At 40.7% G+C, this 24,580-nt stretch overlaps 2 protein-coding genes across 2 annotated transcripts in view; one reads left to right on the top strand and one right to left on the bottom strand.

The window, feature by feature from the left end:
• Nucleotides 1-10,178, top strand: part of GNS (glucosamine (N-acetyl)-6-sulfatase) — a gene marked incomplete at its 5' end in the record, with an annotated part of 17,453 nt that extends 7,275 nt beyond the window's left edge. The window contains 8 exons of the mRNA XM_008941364.1: nucleotides 2,292-2,374; nucleotides 3,646-3,764; nucleotides 4,315-4,418; nucleotides 4,819-4,920; nucleotides 6,144-6,251; nucleotides 6,910-7,020; nucleotides 8,816-8,976; nucleotides 9,765-10,178. Of these exons, the coding sequence (XP_008939612.1) occupies nucleotides 2,292-2,374; nucleotides 3,646-3,764; nucleotides 4,315-4,418; nucleotides 4,819-4,920; nucleotides 6,144-6,251; nucleotides 6,910-7,020; nucleotides 8,816-8,976; nucleotides 9,765-9,840 (864 nt within the window). The remainder of the gene's footprint in view (nucleotides 1-2,291; nucleotides 2,375-3,645; nucleotides 3,765-4,314; nucleotides 4,419-4,818; nucleotides 4,921-6,143; nucleotides 6,252-6,909; nucleotides 7,021-8,815; nucleotides 8,977-9,764) is intronic.
• A 3,914-nt stretch (nucleotides 10,179-14,092) lies between these two features.
• Nucleotides 14,093-23,629, bottom strand: LOC103773981 (adipocyte plasma membrane-associated protein-like; the record flags this gene model as incomplete). The annotated part of the gene is made up of 8 exons (XM_008941363.1): nucleotides 14,093-14,299; nucleotides 15,126-15,321; nucleotides 16,045-16,205; nucleotides 16,911-17,023; nucleotides 17,456-17,605; nucleotides 19,507-19,605; nucleotides 22,896-23,017; nucleotides 23,540-23,629. Coding segments are annotated over 8 exons (1,138 nt in total), but the record flags the coding sequence as incomplete, so codon positions are not given.
• Nucleotides 23,630-24,580: the final 951 nt, after the last annotated feature.

The raw sequence follows: 24,580 nt of genomic DNA, 5'->3' as shown, positions 1-24,580 counted from the left end.
ATGAATGGTGGACAGCTTTGTATGTAACTAGCGAGAGAGACTTGACGAGGACTGACCCGGAAACAGATTTGAGGCCTTGAAATGCTGGGGTCTGAACCCTGAGCCCCCGAATTAAGGTTGATGTATGGGTGATTCCCACAGCCCTTCATAAAGAGGTGGTGAGTTTGCCTTATAGCTTCCCCCCAGGGTGCGGCCGGCCCTGCAGGGAGAGCCAGAAGGGAAATGAGCCCCAGGGGTCCCGCACTGAGTTGACAAAGGTCAGGTGTCTGCTTGGGGATAAAAGCTGGGACCACTTGCAGGGAGTCAGGAGCGTCTGCTCTGTGGAGTGCACTCCCCAGAGCTTCCTGGTTCAGGGCAGACCTCCTGACTCACCCTGGAGCTGGGCCCTGGTCTGTTTAGGCCTTTGCGAACGCGGGCCGATGGGGTGAGAGTTGCCATGTGGGCACCTTCTTCTTATGTATTTAACTTACTGGTCTGGCTGTTTCCCATGCCAGCTATGGGAAACCTCAGTTCACTGTTTATACCACCCGTTGTGGGCCGAGTCGTGTCGTTTGTGGGATCGTTGGGGGTGGCATCAATTATGTACCAGCTGATTGATCTGTTTGTACCCCCAGCGATCATTCATGGAATGTCCTCTTTGTATACAATACATTCTGTGTATTGGTTCATCTTCCTGCTGGCTGTATCATTTTTTTTGGGCCTGGTTATTGGCAGAACAGGCCTCCAAGTCAGCGTGAACTTTACTGAAATCCACAAAGGTGGTTAGGTGCTGTGTGAAGTTTCTGAAACTTCAGAGAAAGGTGGGAAGTACAAAATACTTCCCAAAAGAGAAGGATTCTGCTGCACTAGGTGACTTACCTGCCTGAGTTACCCAGCAAGGCTGTGCCTTATGGAGGGCCCCTCCTAAGCCCACCTTGTGTGAAAGGTGGCTGGTGCAGAGATGGCATTGCCAGGTCCTTTGTTCTTCAGAACTCCTTCTGAGCTGGGAATGGGGTTTGTGATGTCTTTCCTTCCTTTTTCCTCTAAAGCAACACACAAGTCCTAGATGCTTGGTCTTGGTTATGCTGTGCTTTCTTGCTGAGACAGACTTAAGTGTCTTTCCAGAGAATTGTTTTACAACTATTGAAGAGGAGATTTGAGGACAACCAAATTAAAATAAACTGGACATGGTATCAAGTCTTTATGCCAAAAAATCTTCCCTTCAGTCATCAAGAGCAGAAAACAGGGGAACTGAGTAATTGCAGGAGATCTGAGTCACTTCATTGTGAGTCTTGAAAGCCTGAGCCTGTTCAGAGTCATATGCTTGTAACAGGAGGGTAGTTGCGTAAGGTGAGGCTCTACAGAGAGGAGTGACCAACTAAATACAGGCTCAAGCTGAAGGTCGTGAGCAGGTCATCTCTGACCTACCTAGTGAAAGAGCATAAAGCTCCGTTGACGTGACTTTCTCCTTTATTCTGCTCCCCACTAATACTAACCCATCAGGTTGTTCATGAGTTTCCCATGTGTTTGTACAGCAGCTGATCCAGTTCAGACTGGTGCTTCAGGATGTGGGAGCACTTTTTATATCATCTCTGTTACTTGGGGAGGGGGGACTGAGGGCAGAAAGCGAGGGGCTATTTCTGGAAGTTGGGGACACGACTAGAAGAATCAAGTAATGCTTTAGCTAAAGAAAAGCTCTTGTTCTGGAATCAAAAATTCCAAATAAAATTGTAATAGTTCTGTTCCTTTCAATAGTCTTCAGTTATAAGTTAATAGGCTACCAAGAATCTGACAGTGGCACCATTACGGGTCTTTGTCCTCGCCTCTCCACAAACTAGGTAGTCCTAATTGCTTTTGATGTAGGAGTTTCTCTCCACCTCTCTATATTGGGGTGCTCACCAATCTTAGTCTCAAAAGAACCTCACTTTGACAGCCAAGTCCAATCTTGCAACACTGCTCTCAGTGCTTCAGATTTTTTTCATGAGACCTCTCAAGCTATCAGAATTTTGTCTCTGGGAGAGCATTCTCTATCTTTTCACAAATTTCTTCCCTGAACTGCTTTGAAAAGATCCACAGCTCTTTTCTTCTCCCTGAGGGCCGAGCATAAGAGAGCTGTAGTACACTCTACTCTTGCAACTTAGATTTTACATGAACCAAGGGAAAGCTGGAATTGGGTTGGTTTGTTAGTATTGCCTGGCTGTTTCACAGCAGTCATGTAGATGTTTTATCCTAAACAACTTCTCTGTTGTAGTTAGCGCAAGAAAGGTTCAGAAGCTGGTACTTCTATGCTAATCTTGTCTTTTTTTCCTCAGAACAAGCACTGGTTAATTCGACAAGCAAAGACTCCAATGACTAATTCTTCAATACAATTTCTTGATAATGCTTACAGAAAGCGGTAAGAATTTTTTGGTTGCTTAAGATTTTTACTCAGAACTTTCATGTTGTTGTTTTTTAAAGTTTTTTTCTAAAGGGTTGTAATAAGTCTGACAATAGCTGTCAAATTAGCAAATCTCTGGCATCTTCTCAGCAGACCTGACTTTCCGGTTTACCTGTTCCAGAGAAATTTCTCATGGACTTCAGAAATACTTTGCTCCCAAATGGTGCTGTTATTTATCATAAAAAAGATCAATCATGCACGGTGTCGCTACTGCTTCTCTTTCAGTGTACAAGAGGCTTTCAAAAAAAGTGGCCTTAGCTTCTACTTCACTTGAATTCTGGATTCTTACATGATGTACATCAAATGTGATTGATTTATTTGCCAGCTAATCTGGTTTATTAATCTTGGCTCTCAGTCTGTGGTCCTTTCCCATGGGGATGCCTGACTGGCCAAGGCATGTGCCCGATTCCTCCTTATAAAAGGAGATGTGGGGAGTAATGTGAAGATAACTTGTTTCCTCTTTTTAATAGAAAGGAAGTGTATTTGTTTACACTGTAGGTGTATTTCCCTTAAAAGCTCTGAAACAAACATTAGCTTAACCTTAAGTGTAAAACTCCACTTTGAGCAGTTACTAGACATGAGGTTGTGACTTTGGAAAAATGTTCAACAAAATCTTAAGTTAAGCCTGGAGACAACAGGATCCAAGAATTGAATAACTAGTTAATTCAGCATAATATTAGTTTGTGGAAGCTTGTTGTTGACTTACCAGAAGCAGTTACTTGTCTTAATGGCAAATGAAAGAACTTGTAGCTGTTTAAGACTTTAGGTCCACTGGAATAATGGACCCTGATACTATGTGAGTAATACAAAATAGCTGATGTAGTTTTCAAGCAGAAAGGATCCAATATAAACAATTAAGTTCATGGCAATCTTGTATTTTAATATTAAAACTACATATAAAGAACTAATAACAAATTACCTTGCAGGCAAAAATTCTTTTTGCCATTGTGTTGTTTCAAAGTTGGTCTTGGGTGTCTCCAGATAAGAAATAATCAGTGTTCTGACGTCTTTCTCAGACACTACAGGATAAAATCAACAAGAACAGAAGACAGAGTCCATTTCTATCTTAAACTGCAGCCTTGAAAAGTACAGTGTAGTAACCTATGAAGTTTGTTTTCAGAATTTGCAAGCAAAATAATCCATTTACAGTGCATACACTGACCTGAAGCAGAATCAGAATTATTCTGACTATTTAATACTCTAATATGAATTACTTAATTTCTGTGTAGTTGGCAAACTCTGCTGTCAGTAGACGACCTGGTAGAGAAACTAGTGAAGAAACTGGAACTGAACGGAGAATTAGACAACACATACATCTTCTACACATCAGACAATGGCTTCCACACTGGTAAAATTTTCACTGCTTACTGAGTATTTGTAGAAGATCCTGGATTTGCATAACCTTTCAACTTCATAACTACCCCAGAAAATGGGAGCAGCAGCTCTGGAAAATTGTAGACGTGAGAAGTACTGATTTGAGTTAGAAAGCAATCTGGAGTTGTGTTGTGGGGTGTCTGTGGATGTTACTGGGCTTTAGGAGCAGTTTTTAGCATTAATCTCTACCACTGTATCTTGGTATACATGAAATTAGGACAGAAATGAAGGGAGGGTCTCTGTTCTGTAGAAAGGGTTGCCATGAAAGAGTCAACTGGTAAAAATATGTCAAAGACCTGTCTGTATCATGGTATGGCTAAAAATGTGCTATCTAAGCTGTTGAACTTTGTAAGATACAGCTTATAACTTGAAGGTGCCTATACTTATCCCCCACTTTGTTAATGTGGTTCTGGTCAAGAACCTCTTCTATCTTCTTAGAATTGGATGCTGGAAATTACGTAGCCCAAGACTCTTAAAATGTAAGCCAAGAAACCATTTAACTTCTTCCATTTTCTATTATATAGGCCAGTTTTCTTTGCCAATAGACAAACGGCAGCTGTATGAGTTTGATATCAAAGTTCCATTGCTAGTTCGAGGACCAGGGATAAAACCAAATCAGACAAACAAGGTAAGAAAGAGCTGAAATCACGGTGTGGATTTACTTTGAACAGTGTTTCATGGTTGTCAACTTTAGGTAATAAATTATCCTCCTACATATATATGTATCAACACAATGAAATACATGCAGTGGTACAAAGTGCAAAGATCTCATTCTAAAAAGCTGTGTCCTCTTGCTGGAATTGGCAAATTTAAGTAATTGCAGGCTACTAAAGTAAAGGAAGTGTGACACTTGCTTTCCAAAGACCCTACTGTGGCTTTTGAATATTCTAATGTCCCTTAGCCTATAAAGATGAAATTAAGTAGTGTTTAGGTGTACCTAAAATTACAAGTATTTGTAATAATGAGATTTCTGTATTTTTATCTGTTAAATTCTGGTCTTCTAAAGTAACTTTGCCTTTGCCTTGCAGATGCTTGTTGCAAATATTGACTTGGGTCCCACTATTCTGGATATCGCGGGGTACGACCTGAATAAGACCCAGATGGACGGGATGTCACTGCTGCCGCTGTTGGTAAGTAGGTGGCATGGGATTGTAACCACCACCTCCTGCAGGGGTTGTTCTTCAAAGTGAATACCACCACTTCCTTCTGGAGGCTAGGTTGACTCATAACCCAGGTTCTTCCCTTGATGTTGTTCTCACATGGGATGTTCATAGCTTAGTGAAAAACGTAGGTATCTTTTTTAAACGCAGATGTATTTTCATAAACCCTACAACGTGGTGGTCATATTGTAATAGAAAGTTGTGTCATCCTTTGGCTAATCCTGCCATTTGTAATAACTCCTGCTCTGAAGGCTTTATTTTGTTTCTGCTTTGCATCCTTCCACTTCTTGTCCTGAGGATTTCCCAGCATAGAACAACCTGCTTTTCTCCTGTGTCTTAAATCTTTGGCGTGCCTCAGTTTTCAGTAGAACTGGTGTTTCCCCCTAAACTCTGTAAAAAAAAGTGCATGTGGTTTCATAAAGCAGACTTGACCTTTCCAATAAGTGAGCAGAAGCCTACTTAAATAAAGCTGCTTGCAGTTGATCCTTTTAGTTTTAATTAAATTTAGTCTCTAAATTGAAGGCAGCTTACTTGGAAACGTAGGAGATCATCCAGATTTAAAACAGTGCTTTGCTTTTAAAACCTGGTATCCAAACCTTAAGCTGTTCTTTAGACAGAAGCAGGTAAAAGGCATCTAGTTTACTCTGATGGAATCAAAACTCTGAAACTCATTGTTTTGCCGTATATGCCTGTAATGGTGCTGTATATTAACCTTAAACTTGCCTTTCCCTCTGCCTTCTAAAATGCAGCTACAAATAGAGCAGCTTAAAACTTAGTTGCTTCTTAAAGCTGTTTATCTTTTCTTATGCCAAGGGTATCTCTTTCCATCTGTTGTAGTCAGATACAAACTGAAGAGAAACGGCCTCGTTGCAGGGATCTTGTCTGTCATATAGTACTGGCTGGCCATGTGGCTCCTATTGGGTATTACTGCATGATTCTTTATAAATTTGGGATAGCTCTTGGACACCTTCTTGTGAGGGTTTGTAATATTTTTGGAATTGGACCCTTGTCTTCCAGTTACAGAAGACATTCTAAGCTAAGGCAAAATATTATTTTAAGACTGACTCAAATCAGGGACGAGGATTCAAACTGCCTTGTAAGCAGTGAGCAGAGTTAGTGTTATTCCAGGCATGGAGAATGTCTTTTGTTTCATGGTGCAATGGATACTAAGTCACGTTAACTTCTTGTCCTAGAGAGGAGACAAAAATGTGACGTGGAGATCTGACTTCTTGGTGGAGTACCAAGGAGAAGGGTACAATGGCAGCGATCCTACCTGTCCTGGCCTAGGACCTGGAGTCACAGTAAGCAAGACACAATCTGTTAATATTACAAAACAACTGCTAAATTAAACCTGTTTGCTGTATGCACTAACCTGGTTCTAAAAGTAAGGTCTCAGAGGTCTTGGAGGGAGACATCCAGCCATGTGGAACTAATGTGTCTATACCACTGTACAGAGCACTGTTGCCCTTTCAGTGGGAACCTACAGGGCCTCAGGGCTGGAGAAATACATGGGAAGGTGTGGGCTTGGCAAAGTGGGTGGCAGTGGCATCGCGTGCTTGCTAAGCTTCCAGTGTCCTTGTCTCAGTTCTCATGCATGACCATTATTTAAGTCACTAGCTACTTCCCGAATCAAACAGGTTTGCTTTAAGTGCATCCAGTTGATGCTGTCATTACTAGTGTGTGTTGTGTTGTTCTCTTTGCTTGGTGTACATCAGCTTCCCAGACAAAATGCACTTAATTGTGCTGGGTTGAATAACAACACTTTCAAATTGAGAACAGCCGAGTTTTTGCTTAAAACCCCCAGTTTTAACACACTATCTAACACACTTGCATGTGTTAGACCAAGATCCTGGTGTTCAGGTGTGCCGTTGACTTGAGCTGGTACAGGCTCTAGAAGAGGATGACTAGTTCACTTTTTTCCCCCGATCTGAAGTTCTTTGTTCACTGCTCCCTTCACAGCACTGCTTCCCAGACTGTGTGTGTGAAGATTCCTATAACAACACGTACGCCTGTGTAAGGACCCTGTCAGCCTCCTGGGACCTGCAGTACTGTGAGTTTGATGACCGGGAGGTAAGTCTGCCTGGCTCGCAGACAGCAGCTGCTCACCGCTGCGTGACCGACCGTCCGCGCTCTTATCTGCTCTCAAGGCTTCCATAAAGTACTCTGAAAAGCAGACTGCCATTGCTTGCAGGATAAACAGTGAAGTATTTATCTGCTGGTGAGAATGTTTGACCAAAACTCTGGTCAGCGTTCTGGGAAGAAAAAAAAAGTGGTTTTTTTGAGGGGTAAGAGGGAATGAGAGAGGAACAATAGCTGCTCTATTTGTAGCCTAAACTATGATACTACTTTCTTTTATGACCCAACAGCCTCGTGCAGAGCTGTGCTGTGACTGGGTTCAGATCTCTGTCCTACCCTAATTCCACGTGTCAGTCTTCTGTACAAGCATTTTCTGTTACACTGTACTTCTGCTGTTCTTATGTTCCAGTGCAACTCTTTTCCTTGAGAAAAACTGGCATCTCAGGCTAACCATTTCTCTTCTGTTGCTCACGTTGGCCTGGCAAAATAAGTATCTAAGTTACCAGTGTGAGAAAGGTCTCTAGCCTTATCTTAAGTTGTTTGGGAAGAAGGGACATGATGTTCCCCCTGCAGAAACTCTTCAGATCTCACTAGTGAAGCATCTGCTGCACACACAAAACTTGGCGTGTTACAGGGTTGATCTTTACTTGTGCCTTTTTGCACACAGTCGCTCCAGAGAGCACATTGGGCTTGAGGCAGCCAGGTCACAAATCTAACAAACTGCATTGCTGGAGATGTGCAATAAACTCCTAAAGAGCAGGTTTCCCAGTTACCATGCCACCACACAAAAGTGTTTCTGCTAGTCTATAATGAACAACTCCAACCAGGGGAATAAATTTCACTACACTGGTTTTTGCAGTAAGATGGCAAGAGACTGTAAGGGAGATCAAGATCCTGCTTAGCAGACCCTGCCCTTCATTTTTCCACTTTCTGACAATTTGATGAAGTTAAATGAGTAGTTCAGCTTTCTTTGTATGAGTAGACTCTGAAGCTCAGCTGATATAATACACTTCATGTCACTTTATTTTTCTTCCCAGTAAGAAGGTATGGCTGTGGCATTTTTGAGGTCACTCAGCTTAAATTAAGGTTAAGAGTTTTGGGAAGATGCAGCAATGTGGCCTTTAAAACTTTGCAGTGAACTTTACAAGAAAGTTAGCAACCAGTCTATCCAGATGTATCTTTCAGTTAGACACAACCCAACAGTTTTTATCAACATTGTCTGAAATCAGGCCTTCTGCTCCAGCAAGGACAAAACCTCGGCTGAATTCCTGTGATGTGTGACTAGTATTTGTCCCACAGAATAGTTTAGAGATTTAATGTACCAAAAAACAAATCTGCCCTAAAATCCTCCAGACAAACCTCAAACCATGTGTACACAAAAAAAAACTTTCTTGTATTGGCTTACTTGTACTCGGTATATTTTGTACATGTAGTCAAGATGCCTGTCTGGGTTTGACAGCTGAAGTACCTGATGACCATCGCAGCACCATCATGTGCTCATGGAATTGTGTATTTTGAGATCCATTAATGAAAAGACAGCCAGCTTATCCCCTTACTGTAGTCTTATAGTCATAAGATGGGTTCCATTTCTGTGTTAGAACAACATCTGCAGTGAGTACATTAGGTGGAATTAAAAACTTTTCCAACAATGCTGTGCTATCACAAAACTTTAGCTTTACCTACCCAGTCCTGTCTTTGACCACGTAGCTGCGTGGGCAAGCGTACCTTGTGTGGGGATGTGTTAATTAGCATTTAGGATTTAATACAGTGCATAAATGTTCCTCTACAGGTGTTTGTGGAAGTGTATAACTTGACTGCGGATCCACACCAGATCAATAACATTGCTAAAACAATTGATCAAGAAATTCTAGAGAAGATGAACTATCGCTTAATGATGCTGCAGTCCTGTTCAGGAGCAACTTGTCGTACACCGGGTGTCTTCGATCCTGGGTAAACACTGGCTCAGTTCATTATCATAGTACTTTTACATGTATTTTTTTTTAAATTAAGCTTTTATAGAGGGTACTGTTGTTCAACAGAAATGCTATCTTGATGCTTTTTTTAATGTTTAACCTCTATTTTAATTTCACCTACTGCATATAACTTGATAGCATTAATACTGCTACTTCCATCTTGTCAGCCACTGCTGACATAGAATGGCTGAAGCTTACAGTTGCGCTGAGCAGTCAGAGACAAGTGACCTCAGGTTTGCCTGAGCACAGGGAAAAGCTCTGCAGGCAGGCATTTTCCATAGATTTGCTCTGATTGTTCCTGGAGATGCTGTTAGCAAGGAACGTTTCCTGTGGGACCTAAGCTGTATGTATTAGTCAGCTGATGTAAGCCAGTAGCACTTGTGACCCCAAAATTCAGTTGGTGATCATTTGGACTGAAGCTTTTTTTAAGTGCTATTTAAAATGTCCTTAGGTAGTACAACTCTAAGTTTGTCAACTGAGGGAGCAAAGCCTTCTGGTTGGATGCATCTCCTGAGTGCTTAATGTTACACATGCCAATATGGTATGTTGCAGCTAGTACTTATTTCTTTGGAAACCCTCAACTCCTTAGTTGTGTGTTGTAATTCATCTGTTGTAGTATGTAGAGAGACTGTCCCCACTGCATGCTGCCCAGAAAGCAAGTATCGACGTAGCCCTGTGCCGGCGCTCCTCTAGAAACCATCTGTCGCTGGGAGCGCTGGCGGTGGGGCTGGCTGTCGCTCACAGGGACTCTGCTCCTCTCCCCAGGTACCGGTTTGACCCACGGCTCATGTTCAGCAACCACGGGGTCCGGGCTCGGAGGTTTTCTGCACAGCCCCTATAGGTGCTTGTTGCCCCTTGCCCTCGGCTCCCTCTGACTGGTTCCTCCAGTGGCTGCAGCAGGTCTGTCCCTGTAACTCTTGTGGATTGCAGCTGGAAGACTTTTAACGGGCTACTCAAACCCTGCTGGGAAGAAACCCTCGTCTTTAGCTGGTTGCCTTGTGCAATATGTATATTTTACAGCTGAACTGTAACTCTAAATCATTAGACACAGCTAATCTGTCTTGCTCAGATGGTTGATTACCACCTTTGTCTTTCGAGTACCTTTTCATATCACAGGCACAGAGGTGAACCTATGCCTGTGAATCCAAACAGTTTATTTTGTTCTAAGAGGAATAAACATGTATTTGGGTCGGGTTAGATAGGCAGGTGCTATTGCACAGTAATGCTCACCCACATTCAGTGTCACAGACTTTGTTTATAATTATAGGTTTCCTGTAACGAGCTCAAAGCTGTTAATGACAACAGCAAACTAGTCCAAAGTAGTGTAGGAAGCCATTAGTCAAAACTGTAGGATCTGACTAGCAAGTGTCTTGTGCAGAATTAAAATCTGTATGCTAAATACTTGTCTTTCAACAAGACCACTTTGAATGAGACCAATGAGCTTTGTAGGAGAGCTTTGGTAACTTGCAAACAAGAATGCAGTTTCTGCCTCCTACTAGTGTGAAATGCTGGGATGGGTGATTATGTACTACTGAAAAAACTTTGGGTTTAATATGGGCTTCCTAGTGAGTTAAACAAAAGAGTGTTGAGACTAACAAGTATTAAAATAAGCGTGCCTATGTTTTTGAGCTAACTCTTAAGTCTGTTTTAATACATGAACAAAAGTAATACTAAAAAATCCACACAAAAAAAAAAAAAAAACAGGGCACCACAGTAGAGTTGATCTGTCTCTAACCTCCGAATGTCTTGAATTGTCTAACATCTTATATTGATTAGATTCTTGAAGGTAAATTATTTTGTAAGCAAGCTGGCTAAAAACTAATAAATCATTACTCACTGTAAGTTAGGCTAAGAGGGCAGTTTAAGTGATTCATGGAGTGTTGCTTTCTGGTAGCAACTACTAGACATAACTATTCAGAACCTGCAGTACGTGGCCTTCACACCAAAGGACTGCATGTCAGATGTCTGACTGCAGCATGTTATCACTTGATTCCCCTTTGGAAGGGTTAGGTTGTCTTTTCAACCTTCTGATTAGGCTTATCTGAAATGCAGCCACAGCTTGCACCCTGTATAGATTCTGTGGCAAAACATCTTCTAGAATCACTGAATTGTGTATCTTTAGCAAGACAATTTCAATTGTTACCAGGGAAGATAATCATTCCCTGTCTAACTGTGGCACAGGTATTTAGTTTTCAGTTAGTTATTTCAGACCGTTTACCCAAATAGAGAGCATGACAATTCCAACTTCTGCCAGGTAAACTCTTCCACTAAGTAATCATTCAGTAGGCAACAAAGTGCAACTCTTTCCAAACTGTGAAGGTGTGTGCCCCAGTGTGCAGATCTATAAACTGGACACAAGCAATGCTACAATAAGAGCAGTTGAACTTTCTTGGCTCTTAATTCTAAAGCAGAGAAGTTGTCCTTCATGTAGCTTAAAATTGGCAACTTCTGTAGTGATCTCCAGCTTAGATTTCATAGAGCTTTTGTCTCAAATCTAACTCGTTTTAGATCTCTGCAGTGACCAAATACTTGGAGAAAAGAAAAAATCACATGAAAGGTAACTTTTCAGCTGGAGCATCTGTATAAATGCAGAGGTTTTGAGATGTTCAAACTATACTCACATGCTTTCAAATCTCAGGACTTTTTTTTTTTTTTTCCTCCACTACCACTGTAGCTTTATCCTGTTTTGTTTCTCAAGCCTTAGTATTGTCCATCAATACCCTTTAGATCATATTTTGTCTTTTAAAAACAAAACCAAAGTTGTTTTTTTGCTCATGCTGAGCTAAACTTAAAGTTCATTTATGTAGTGTTTGGCTCAAATAATTCTAGCAACTTAGACCTGTTCTTTAAATTTTATTTTGGTAGCTGTGTGAAATACATTGATTGCTGCACATTAAACCCTCAAGTTTATCAAATTTAGGTCCTATGTCAAGATTCTACTTGAGTTAAGTTTCAGTGCAAGTAATATGTGTTACGTTGCTCCCCAAACTATATCCAAAACTTTGTTATGGGTACAAATGTGTAACTCTATCTTAAAGTGATCTTAAGCCAAAACAAGGAAATTTTCTTTTGAATTATTTACTTTTTGCCTAATAATTAATTAATACAAAAGTTGACAAAATTGCTACAGGTTTATTCAGTACATGCAACCAGGTGTTTTACTCAAATTAACACTCTTGCTGTCTGTACACATGTGGGAAGCATTTTTGAAAGTAGGTTCAGTAACTTACACACTCACTGTCAGAGAACCACACTATACCTGAAATCTGTCAGGGGCAGTAAATGTTGTATTAAATGGAAATTCAGAGTGAAATTACTCAGTCTTCACTTAACCAGAACAGCAGTTTAGGGAAGTAGCTGCTTCACTCCCACTTTTGATAAAGCCTGAAGAACTGTTCACCAAAAGCATGTAAGCATGAAGGAAGAACAGCAGCAAACAGCTGCCTGCCTTCCACAGCTTTTAGAGGAGTTGTCACTTGTCTGGTTCTTATTTCCATGAAGCAGTTAATTTTGAGTATTTTTAGAGCCTTGAAGGAACAGTGTTAATTCTTAGCTTTGACAATTAAAAAAACAAGAAACTATGAAGGAACTTTGACCGTTATCCAGATCTAACTCCCAACTAAGTGGTTTTAAAACTAAATGGTCTTCCTGGAAATTCCATTTCATATGCTCTTTGACCATGGCTCTGTCTGTACCATTACTGAAGGCATTAGTGTTAAATGACAGTCTTACCAGTACAGAGTTTTAAATGAAGGGGCCTTACCAGTACAGAGTTGGGTTTAGGTAAAATGTGATTTTTTATTTTTTTATTTTTTTTTTTTTTTAATTTTTTAGTTATTACCAAAAGCAAAGCTGTGAATTTTAGTTATCTGATCTGGTAAAGTAGATACTATACAGGGAGAAATACAGTTAATAACTTTATTACGTTATCTAAACCAAGAATCACTCAGAACATCTCTTCAGCATAAGTGAAATACAGCTAGTACATGCTTACCCAGCACAGGCCCAGGAAATTGGGCTGCTTCATTTTGAGGCATAAAGTTGTAACAGGGACACATGATGCAAACGCACACCCAAAGCAGGTAAAATACCTTTTCAATCCAGTTATATTTAAGACTGATTCTACAAGCTAATTACAGTGTTTCATCATAATGGTACAGCTGTCATTAATCTCATTCAATTAATTTTGTGTTCCCCCCTCTCTCTGTATGTGAGCATACTTTGCTGTAGCATGTTGTGGGTATACTTAACTTCTGCTGTCTTGAACATTTGTTTAGAAAGTGCCCTTCCAGAGGACCCTGTTCACTGCTGCACTTTTGGGGAAAGAAAAATAAACTGCCTATCAAACTTCTATCTGTTACTGAATTTCAGTTAAACCTTCCTACAGGATCAAGCTGTGTCATGTGTCTAAAGACTGAATTCCTAATTCATAGGCCTGTCCTCTGCTTACTGCCCTCCTGTCTAACAGTGGCCACTAGTGAACGTTCTTGTGGTCACAGGGAACCTGATGTACAAGTGTATAGCCAAACAACACAAGACTGCTTTGCACACCAGGAAGAAACACTGAAGTGAAAGAACAAATGTAAATGCAAGGCTGAACTTGCTCATATTTCCTGGGAAACTGATGTGGTTGAATAGATGGAAAACTTTAACAAAGAGATGAGAAAAACTGCTGTTCATAATTAAAAGTAGTATGTTCTGCCTCTGGGAAAGAGGAAGAATAAAATCCTACCTAAGGCTTTTTCCAAAATGGGAACTGTGAGCAACATGAAGATATGTGCTACTTACTTACCTCAGTCCTTGTTACAGAGCTGAATTCCTTGGAAGATTCTGTGCCACCATTTAAAAATACATACCTAAATATTTTCTGAACTGTGGAGCAAGGTGATTTAGTACTTTGACCCTACTGAAGTTTGAGGGTTTCACAAGCTTCTAAAAAGTATTTCTGCATTCTGTTTTCATTTCTGCTTAATCATGTGGTATCAGTTTCATTTCCCCTTCAGTGATGTAGCAGTCTTCCACGGGTAGAGAACAATACTTAACAGCTTGAGACACTGCTGCTGTCTTTCTTCTGATGGTCGAGCTTATGAAAACTATAGAGTTTTCTGTAGCACCACAAGAAAAGGCAGCTCTGTATTACCTAGATACAGCTTCCCATCATGCTCAAAGACATCACTGACAGCCCAGGTGACGCTACCATCAGGGTCATGGAAGCTTGCCACAATGTCTCCTTTGTCATTAATTTCTAAGAACAAGCCATGTTTGTGAAGGAAAATGCTGTAGAATGATAAAGGAGTCACCTGTTACAGAAAAAGAAATACAGTGTTAACACTTCATTCAAGGAGTGGGGAGGAGGGAACTCCATGACTACAAAAGAAGCGGCAACACAAATCCATTGTTTTCCAGATGTTGCTCTAGTCAGATTCAGCTGTTGTTTAACCTTTTGATAATATTCACTGGACTGTGTCTAAAGCTGCCAGTCCAGTAATTGCTCACTAATCTTAAAGTATAGTTGGTGCCTGGTTGCTCAGGAAGGTGGGGAAGTTGTTTGAACTTATTCCAGCTGCCAAAAGCTGCCCATTTTCTTCAAACAGGAATAACAGATTTGATGGAACACACATGAATGACCCACTTGACTGTGTTTTCCTGTGCAAGTTCTAGGGAAAGGGCAGCCATGGTTCCTAGAAAAAAAGTAGCACGGGCAATCAGAACCAGCTCCATGACTTTTGGCAAGAACAACTTTGCCAAGTTTGATTCCTATAGCAAAATCTTCCTTTTTTCCGTAAATACTTCTTCACCTGCCTTGACACTATCATGTAGCTATGAACTAGTGGGCTCAGAGCTTTTTAACTCTGGACTGCTTTTGTCAATACTGATTTTTCTACTTCATAAACAGGTTCTCAGTATTGCCACAACAATAAAACTGCTGTGTTGTAGTATGTAAGGAAGAAAACAATCCTCAAATGTTCCAGAAAAATCAAAATTAGTAGATGTTGGTATGCTGGCTGGTAAAGATAAAGTGGTCTCTTGCATTTCCTGTTGAAGAGAACAAGTTCTGTCATACTTAAAAAATTAGCATTTTTGTGACACCAGTTGTTAACATTACACAGTGTTAAACTTACTTACCTTTGCAATAAATCTCTTTAGGAATGGATATGGTCCTAAAGCATCAAGAAATGGAGGAAAGAAACCAGGAAAGCGAGCAGTAGATATTCCAACTCTGTATAAACCTGTGTTTGATAATCTGATGTTGTCTGAATACCCAGGCAGGTTGTCCACAAAAACTTCTTTTTTTCCTGCATTCACTCCACTCAGCCAGTAGCTGCAAAAAGGGATTTCTGTATGAGTTGTAGTGGCTGCTGCAAAATACAGCAAGCTTAACAGCACAGAAGATCCATAATTTCCATTCAAGCAAGGAATTTTGCAAAGTACAGAAAAAGACTCTGCAGGAAGTAGTAAATGCAAAGCAGGACTAAACGTGACTAATTAGTCAAAAAACCTCATCTTTCTACATGTAACATAAACATAGTTAAGTGAGTGCTATATAAAAAAATCTATTCGTAGAAAATGTGCCTTTTAAATTAAAACTAGTATCAATTTTGGCTCTAGAATTTCCATGAAAGAGAAAACTGTTAAAACACTGACTCCCTTTAAAATGGGGTGTTATGCTACTCATCACAGTCATGCAGTGCCACTTGTCCTCTGAGGTCTGTTCCAAAGGAATCACCAGGATAATTGTAATAGAGTCTGAGGGAGTTAGGGCCCAATACATCAGCAAATGGTGTCAAAAACATTTGGCAGCAGTAAGAACGACTGTTAATTTCTACTTGGAATTAACTAAAACCTGTGACTCCTGCCATAGAAAAAAAATTAATTTAGACAACAGCAACCCTGTTAACTGCACGTGTTCAGTTTGCATTTTTAGGAAGGTAAGGAATAACAAAAGAACACACACAAAAATCCTACCTACAGATTGATTAAAAACACGTACTATAAACTAATGTGTAATATGCTTCACGTGGGAGGAGACTGGTGTTGAACCTACCGGATGATTCTGCACGTGCTGGTTTCTGCTACCAGCAGGTACTCCTCCTGGGGGGACAGAGTGATCCCGTTTGCCATGTGCAGGCCCCCGAGCAGCGTCCTCCCCGCCCTCCTCACGGGGTCGTAGGCCAGGAGGCGACCGAGGTGGTTCGTTTCCATTACCTTAATCAACACACCTAATGAAAAACTAGGCTATCACAATACCTGGTTTCAATCAGAACAGAAAATATTCAGGTTTTATTAACATGAATTGGATAGAAGCAGACGTTGCAGACTTTACAGAATGGCAGGTGGCATATACTTCCTTTCACATAATATTTCTCCTCGCTTCATTTTATGCACAGTTCTGGTAGCAAAGACAAGAGTCAGTGTAATCTTCATGTCTGTGACCTCTTTGAATTTCAGCTTTACAGAGAGTTTGTTCAAGATAAAGTTTTACTCAAAAGCTGTGACTACACAGAAAAGAGACCTTCAAGTACACGAGCAATTTCCTGCCTTGTGTTTACTGCTGTACAAGAGCAAGCTTGTAGGCAGGCACCAGAGAGAAATGAACATGCTGTAAAAATCCACACTGTTGTGTATCACATGATAATTTCTTTGGGTAGTCATACCCCAGGGTTTGGAGGTTTTGTGTTTTAGGTTGTTTGGGCTGGTTGTTTGTTGGTTTGGTTTTTTTTGAAAAGCAGCTACAGAATAGCACAGCCCATCCTCTGCCTCAGGGCTCTGGCAGGCTGCATTCCTGGCATGCTTGGCTAAAACGCAACAAAAAACCTTGTCTCTTCTGCAGCCTAATACACAGTGCTGCCAGCACAAAAATTAACACTTAAGCTGCCTGACCAGGTGGCTACAAAGATTACTTCATCTCACCTCGTATTTGTGATGTCGTCTTTCCCACTTGCTACTTGAATCCGTAAAATAAATCAAATTTTTCTTTGATATTTCTAATCCATTTAGGAATTTGAAAGGCATCCCATCCACACCTAGTTAACAAAAACGACTACTGATTAAAATAAGTACAAAACCACCAAGTGTTCAAAATTATTAAGCTCTATGCAAGCTTAAGATACCAGACATTGCAGTTTCCAATCTCATAGTTAATGCTGTCCTTCATTTGCCTCAAGCTGAAGTCCAAGCTCGAAATTACTTTCATTTGCAGGGAAATACATTCAGGTTGCATCTCAACATAACACATACCAAACCAAAAACCTCTGACAATTGTCATTGCTTCTGTTTTCTTCTATTTTTTAAACAAATCTTAAAAATATAAAGCAAATGGGCTTTTAAGCAGTCCCAGTCTCCACACTCACTAGTACTGATCTCAACTGGTTAAAGTGCCTTGATCTTCCAATTTATTTATAAGCATGAGGACCAAACACAAGATTAATCTGCTTCCCCATAAACTGTAGCATCACCTTTTTCACTCGAGAGCAGGAGGGTTTTCTCTCCTGTCCTTGGATTGACTTTGTACAGGCCTAAATAAGAATCCACCACAATCACGTCACCATCCCGATCCACCCGGACTCCGTGGGGCCGGCCACATACTGGTTCATACTCTGGAGTTCCTGAGATACAAACAGGAGGATACATAAGACCAGGAGGTTGATAAAATGAAGACCCCAAAATGCAAAGGCTGAAAAGCACTAAATGCATCCCTGAATGAACCAGATCCTTAAAAGCTTCCTTAAACTGTCTCTAAAAGTAACTTGCAAAGCAAGTGACAGTGTAACATCCATCTACTTATCTCTGATCCTTATTACTTAAGAAAAAAATTTGATCCCAGCCTTCAAAGAAATGCAGCTCTACTCTGTTCTCCCAGAAAAATTTAAAGATGTCTGAAGAACTGGTAGTAAAGGAAAATGGATCAGCTGCTATTTATTTTATAACCCCAAGAAAAATATGAAAGTAAACCACTTTTAGGAAAGATCTAACTACTTGCCTTCAGCTGAGGGGCCCAAGTTCCACAGGTCACGAGAATCCTGCAAGTAATCCTCACATAAAACTACAAAGACAGATCTACCATGCTGAGTATTTTTATGGTGAGTAATTTTTATGAGAGCAGTGAATCAGTAAAGCTGGACACCCTACAATTTTGTGACCTTATGCCCTCTACTCTGAAATACTTATTTTCCCTGCTACTCCATTAAGAAAGGGACAACCTCCATTGCAGCTCACTGGAACTGTAACACATCTGTACCACAAGCCAACTGACTGACAGCTGCCAACAAGTTAACAGCTGGGGCTGGTCTCACCCCGAATGGGTCTATCATTCTGGTCTCATTTTTGGTTTCTTAACTTCCACATAGTCAGTTATTTACCTAAGGCTCAAAAATGTTCTGTAATTTTTCAGAATTCTTTCAAATTTGGTAGAGACCAGTGCACAGCACAGGGACTTTGGGGATAGGGAAAGCACCCACATAAGTGTCACGTATTTAGGAAACAAGGCTAAAGCACATCTGCTATTTTAATGGCCCTTGGGGCCTGCTTGGTCCATCAAAAAAAGAACAGGATAAACCCAAACATTTCAGTGCTTTTTTTCCGCACAAATAAGGAAAGAAAATCCAACCTTGCAGCCCAGTTACTGGTGATGGTACCAGGGCACGCTATTCTGAGTCTCTGATTCCTTTGTAAGATTTGAACTGTTTCTACCATGTATTTTGGTCTTGAGGCAGGAAAATAATTGGATAAATCTTGTCTCTAGACCACGCTTAACCTTTTGTGTAGAAGGACTTCTATAAAATGCTGTTCTTTATTTAAAGGGCAATCAACACAGGAGGGACATGAACCTGTTGTAGCAGGTCCAGAAGAGGACCACAAAAATGATCAGAGGGCTGGAGCACCTCTCCTACAAGGACAGGATGAGAGCTGGGGTTGTTCAGCCTGGAGAAGAGGAGGTTGGAAGGAGAACTTGTGGCAGCCATCCAGTGCCTGAAGGGGGCCTACAGGAAAGCTGGGGAAGGACTGGTTACAAGGGTGTGTAGTGATGGAACAAAGGGCACTGGTTTTAAATTCAGGCAGGGTAGATTTAGATTGGTCAATAGGAAGTAGTTCTTTACTGTGAGAGTGGTGAAACGTTGTAACAGGCTGCCTGGAGAGGTGGTGGAGGCCCCATCCCTCTAGACATTGGGTTGCTCAGAGAGCAAGCAACCTCATCTAGTTGAAGATACCCCTGCTTAGTGCAGACTAGATGACCTTTAAAGGTCCCTTCCAACCCAAAACATTCTACGATTCTATGATTATGTAACAAGTCAGTCTCAAAGGACTGAGAAATATGCCATTATGCCATAAACCTGCCTCCATTAGGAAAAGCTACATGACAGCAGTAGGCTTCTCTTACAGATTTGCATAAAAGACTCAGAAAATGTTAACAGAAGGTAGAGTAGCACTTCAGTTTCTCATTTATATTACATTTAGAGTGTCATTTATATGAACAAGTTTGCTTTTTCACATCAAAACCGTTGCTCACCACATTCCGGTATGTCCTGCCCCATTTGAGTAATGAAATGCAGCTTGTCACCACTGATCATCCACAGCTTCCCATCCACAGTACCAGTGTAGATATTACCTTAAAGGAAGTATATGAGAAGACTGTTTTAAAAGGGACCCAGGCAAATAAAGCTGACTGTAAGAGAAGGACATTCCTTATTATTGTGAGCCCTTCCTTCTTGCAGCCAATTTATATATTCTATGCACACACAAAGCAACAAAACAGACAGGAAACAACACAGCTTACTTAAAATGTATTTTTATAAAGCAGAAAGAGAAATAAGACATTGGAGAATAGAAAAAGTATGAACTGTTCGTATGTTTATTTTAAATAAACATAATACACTTAAAGCTACCTTAAGACTCCTCTGGGTTAGCAGCAAACAAAGGCACCAAGGACAGGACTAAAGATTCACAGGGATTCACAGGGATATTCTCATACTGTCAATAAAAACGAGTGAAAGCGTTAGCAGAGCTCACACCATCTACCTGTTTGTTCTGGGGATTCTGCCAGGCTATGGGCTAGCTAAAATATTAAGTAGACAGAAGTAAAACGTTATAATGACTGATACAAAGCAAAAAAAAAAAGAAAAAAAAAAAGTAGTCCTTCTAGAACATGAAAATCCTAAGCAAAAAAAACCCAAGTGTGTCTTGGTTTTTTTTTAAGCTGTGATGCTTCACTTTGGTTTTGAACCACCAGAATAATACCAAAAATATGTTAAGCTTGCATTAAAGGGGTAAATGTATTTTCAGTTGGATACCTGCTTAGCAGTTGCTTTCTCCTCTGCTTTTGAAGGAAAAACACATCAAAGGAAAAACTCTAGAGGTGAGAGGTGATTAAGCCTCACCTTTTAAAAATAGTGTCCTCCTACCTTTCGACTAGTCCAAGCTCTGAAATAGAGTTACTCTTCAACAAAATAGATTTGTAGTGTAAAGTCTGTTAAGTGTTTGGAAACATTCCTCTGATTTGTCTTTTGTTTACGTGGATTGAACTGAAGTAGACATTATGTTTTTTACAGTGACTGGCATTTTCACCCTAGCCCTGTCTACATTTAAAAATGTGCACTGTCGCTTGGGGACAGCTATTAGAAGATACTCCATAAAAGTTCTTCTACCTTTCTGTGCCCATATTCCTAAAATCCCACAGATTCCGACTGTGTCTAATGAGCGCTAACACCAGAGCAGATAAACAGATATAAAAAAAGTCTAGCATCTGCTCACTCATATCTATGGAAAAATGTTAAGAGCGACAAGGCCGGATTCTCAAAGGATCAGCTGTCAGATCTAGATTAAAAGAGTTGTCCAGGATTACTGGCACACAGAAAGCACATGTTTATCCAAAGGAAGATCTTCGGAGCCACTGTTCAACACAACAGCTTTGCCTGGGAAAACCAGGCTGAACGCTGCTGCTGTTATCAACTCGCTGGCATTCTACCTCCTCCCCAGGCATGCTGGAAACAGCTGAAATTTCTGATCACATACCAGAGTCTGTATTTAAAGAGAGAAATCTTAGACTTCTAACGCTATTTTCTATCCTGCTACATGCTAGGCTATGGTGCTATATTTAGACTTATGTAGCTAGTGAAGTGGGTTTTGCACTAGACTTCTCTCACGGGTATTGGTGGTCAAGTGAAGGCAGAACAGAACTACTGGAATTACCTGTAATATCCTGTCTTATTCCTACGGAAAACAGCATTTACCTAAGTCAGGCAACATCACCACAGCATCTACTGCAACTTTGGCCATGTCGTAAGATTTCAACTGACTGAATTTAGTCTCCTAAAACATCCTTAAATTCAGAGAAGTTCCATAGTAGAATTAACATGCTAAAGAAAAACAGAACCAGAACAGTAATTTATACAGCATCATGAAAGCCATTAGATTTGGCAATGCAGAGCATTTGCAGATTAGTCCTAATTTTTAAAGTATATTCTGCAAAACTCTGGTTGTAAACGCTATCCTTCCTGAAAGTTGTAGAGGAAAAGATAGAGAACAAAAAGTGCAATAAACCCACAAATTAAAATAGCAGCTTTGAGGAAAGCAGCAAGGAAGCAGCTTTGAGAAAATGCTTGCTAGGAACACTAGCCCCAATGCAAGGTGTTGAGCTAAGTCCCTTCCAGGCCTATGCTCCTACAGCTGAAAACTCAGTTCTAAGTTCAGCTTGCACAATGGCAGACAAGAATGTTTCAGGTGATTACCTCTCACCTCTGTATCACACAACACACGATGGTATCTTTCAGACAAACATGTCCTGGGCTAGTCAATATTTCCTTGGAAAATACCATAAAACTAATCTCAGCCATAAGGGAGGGTGCCTGAACTGCCAGGCTCAAACTGCTCTGGGCTGGGAGTTGGCTACTTCTTTGTACTGGCTACTGCAGGATTCTATTTTATCCACTCGCACTATCAAGAGGAAAATAATTGCTCCCAAACACGAATCCAAGTCCACAGCACTAAACCTGTGTCCTAAAGAGAAGATCACCGTGTAGCTCCTCTATTTGGGCTGAACTTTCACCGCAGTCCCTAATTTGGTCACGCTCTGGCTAAGAGTTGCTGTAAAGATGCAAAATGTGCTACTAACACTACATCCATCCTTCAGCTTCCTAGCACCTGTAAGGTTCCTGCACCTACCATTCTGACACCTCACAGCTCCTGGACAACCAACATGAACAAGTGAACAGGTAAAAGGAGGTTTTAGGTTACTGTGAAAAGTTCTTTTATAACCCAAGCTGACCAAAACCATGTTTTTGAGCACTATGCAAATTTTAAAACAACTCCATTTGCCTTCTTTCTTTAGCTCTATGTTCAGTAATAGCTTTTGAAAGAACAGCGTGCTGAACTCAGAGCTCATGCAGCAAATCAGTGCTGCTTTAGAAGACCTAAAACAGGAAAACAAAAAGCCCCCAAAACAAGGCAGGCTTGTCACTAGTTCTATGTCAAAAGCCCAAGCTTAGACTCGCATTTGGAAGAATTTCCACAAAAACCTTTAAGATGTTTTTGCATGTTACTTTTAAAAAATACACTGGTTTATACCTTTTTATAATTATATTTTAACAACACTTTCATATGTCACCAATTCAGAGAGCTATGTTTTTTAACAGGAGTAGGACATTTGCTCTGTCCATGGAAGCAGCAGATAAGAAAATGTTCTGCAACATTTGCAGGCAAATGTTTACTAATGTGAAGACACAGAACACACAATTATCTTAGTATTTTTTGAGCAATCGTTTAGCAAACATTACTATTTTTTTTTCCTTGGGTTTAATTTGTAAGTCTTGGATTTAACTTCTTAAGTCTTGTCTTTTAATTACTTGACTGAGCAGATGTATCAGATGTATAACTTTACCCATTTGGAAGTTATCTACTTGCCTTCATCATCAACAGTAAAAGACTCTGGACCTTTCAGTTGTCCTGTGAAGATTCTTCGGCCGCTCTGAAGCTTTTTATTCACTTCCAATGATCCCACCAAGGCAGGAGGCGGCTTTTCAAAACTGCACCAAATTAATTTTAAGTAAGATGTAAGAAATAAGACAACATTAGACTATAAAACTATTTAAAGGGAAAATAATAGGACTTTATTCCAGAAATACTAGTAACCAGTTATTGTCTTTTAAAGAATTTTTTAAAACTACCACTCCAAAGTAAATTAACAAGCCTGTGGAGCTTGCCGTCCCAGACTAAAAAGAATACAGACTTTTTAGAAGATTTTTTTTTCTGAAATCAATACAAACACAAAATTGCCATCATTCTGGAGAGTTTAATTCCCTGTCATTAGTCTGAGATCTACTAACAATCTCTTTACACGTACATATGAATACTGCACTGCTCAGCACTGTAAAAAAGTGCTACTGTTTTCTAGTTTTATATAAAACAATTTCTCCTGCACAGGTACCTGAGTAGCATCATTTTTATGCTCCTGCAGGACGAAAAGTATAGGATAAGTTCTGAAAGCACAGGTGTTTCCCAACAAACACACTATGCTATTGAACTTTAAGTTAAGGAGGGGAACGTACATGAATGGTTCGGGATCAATGGGAGATGGTAAAAAATAAATGCCAACAAAAGTTACAAGGACAGCAGCCGGAAGCCCCCAAGCTGGGAACCTGGGAGGAAGAGAAAACAAATATATAATCACATACAACACAAGAGGAGTAAGAAGAGTCAATCTTTTTTTCAAAAGTTAAAAAATTTCAGTGCTCAAAATTATGACTGAAGGAAGACAAAGCAGACTGCAACAAGCTGTTGATTCCTGCCATGGGGAGGAATGCCCCAGCAGTGATCCAGCCCCTGAATTAGCAAAAAAACATCCAGTTTCTTTGGCCAACTTGTGTTTCTAGTAGTACGTAACTGCTGTACAAAAAGACGCACGTGCAGTTACTCGTGTGGTAAGCAGCTTTGCTGACTGTAGTATGTTTAAACCTTACCCTGGCTGAGAACTGGAGTATTTGCTATTGATTGGTTTTACCAAGTGCATACATAGTCGTGTGGTTGTTGCACATATGCAGCTACGAGGCCTCCGATGAACCAAACTTCAAAAGATCATGTCCTCTGCTGCAGGGCCACAATGCCCATGGAACAGCAACAGAGACCAAAGCAAACAGCAAAGGAGGTCCATTCTACCAATTCAATTTGGGGAGGATTAATCGGTTTTAAGAAACACAAAGTAAGTAAAATTAAGTATAAGTTTCTGGAGAAAACTACTGAAAAGTCTCTAAGGATATAAAGGACCAAAAGGCGTTTCTTCCTGACATGGGAGGACTGGGCATTGCCTCCAACTCAGGACACTTCCTCGCTGTATGCGCCTCGTTTCTAGAAGTTTTGTTTGTGAGAAACTACTTGCCCATGGGCTTTCCCAGCCAGCTACGCTGTGCCCACCACTGGCGGGACTCCCCCGTGCGAATCGGGCGGCCGCGCCCCCACAGCGGCGAAGGAAAGGGGGGAGGAAAGCCCCGCTGCGGGCCCGCCCGAAACCTTCCCCAGGCACAACATGGCGGCCGCGGCTCCTTGCGCATCCCCCTCGGCTGCCCGCCCGGGGAGACCGCTCCCCACGCACC

This window comes from Merops nubicus, unplaced genomic scaffold (assembly GCF_000691845.1).
Source record: "Merops nubicus isolate BGI_N331 unplaced genomic scaffold, ASM69184v1 scaffold19815, whole genome shotgun sequence".
In the NCBI taxonomy this organism is placed as follows: Eukaryota; Metazoa; Chordata; class Aves; order Coraciiformes; family Meropidae; genus Merops; species Merops nubicus.
The sequence above is the reverse complement of the archived record's forward strand: the minus strand, read 5'-3'. Positions and strand labels throughout refer to the sequence as shown.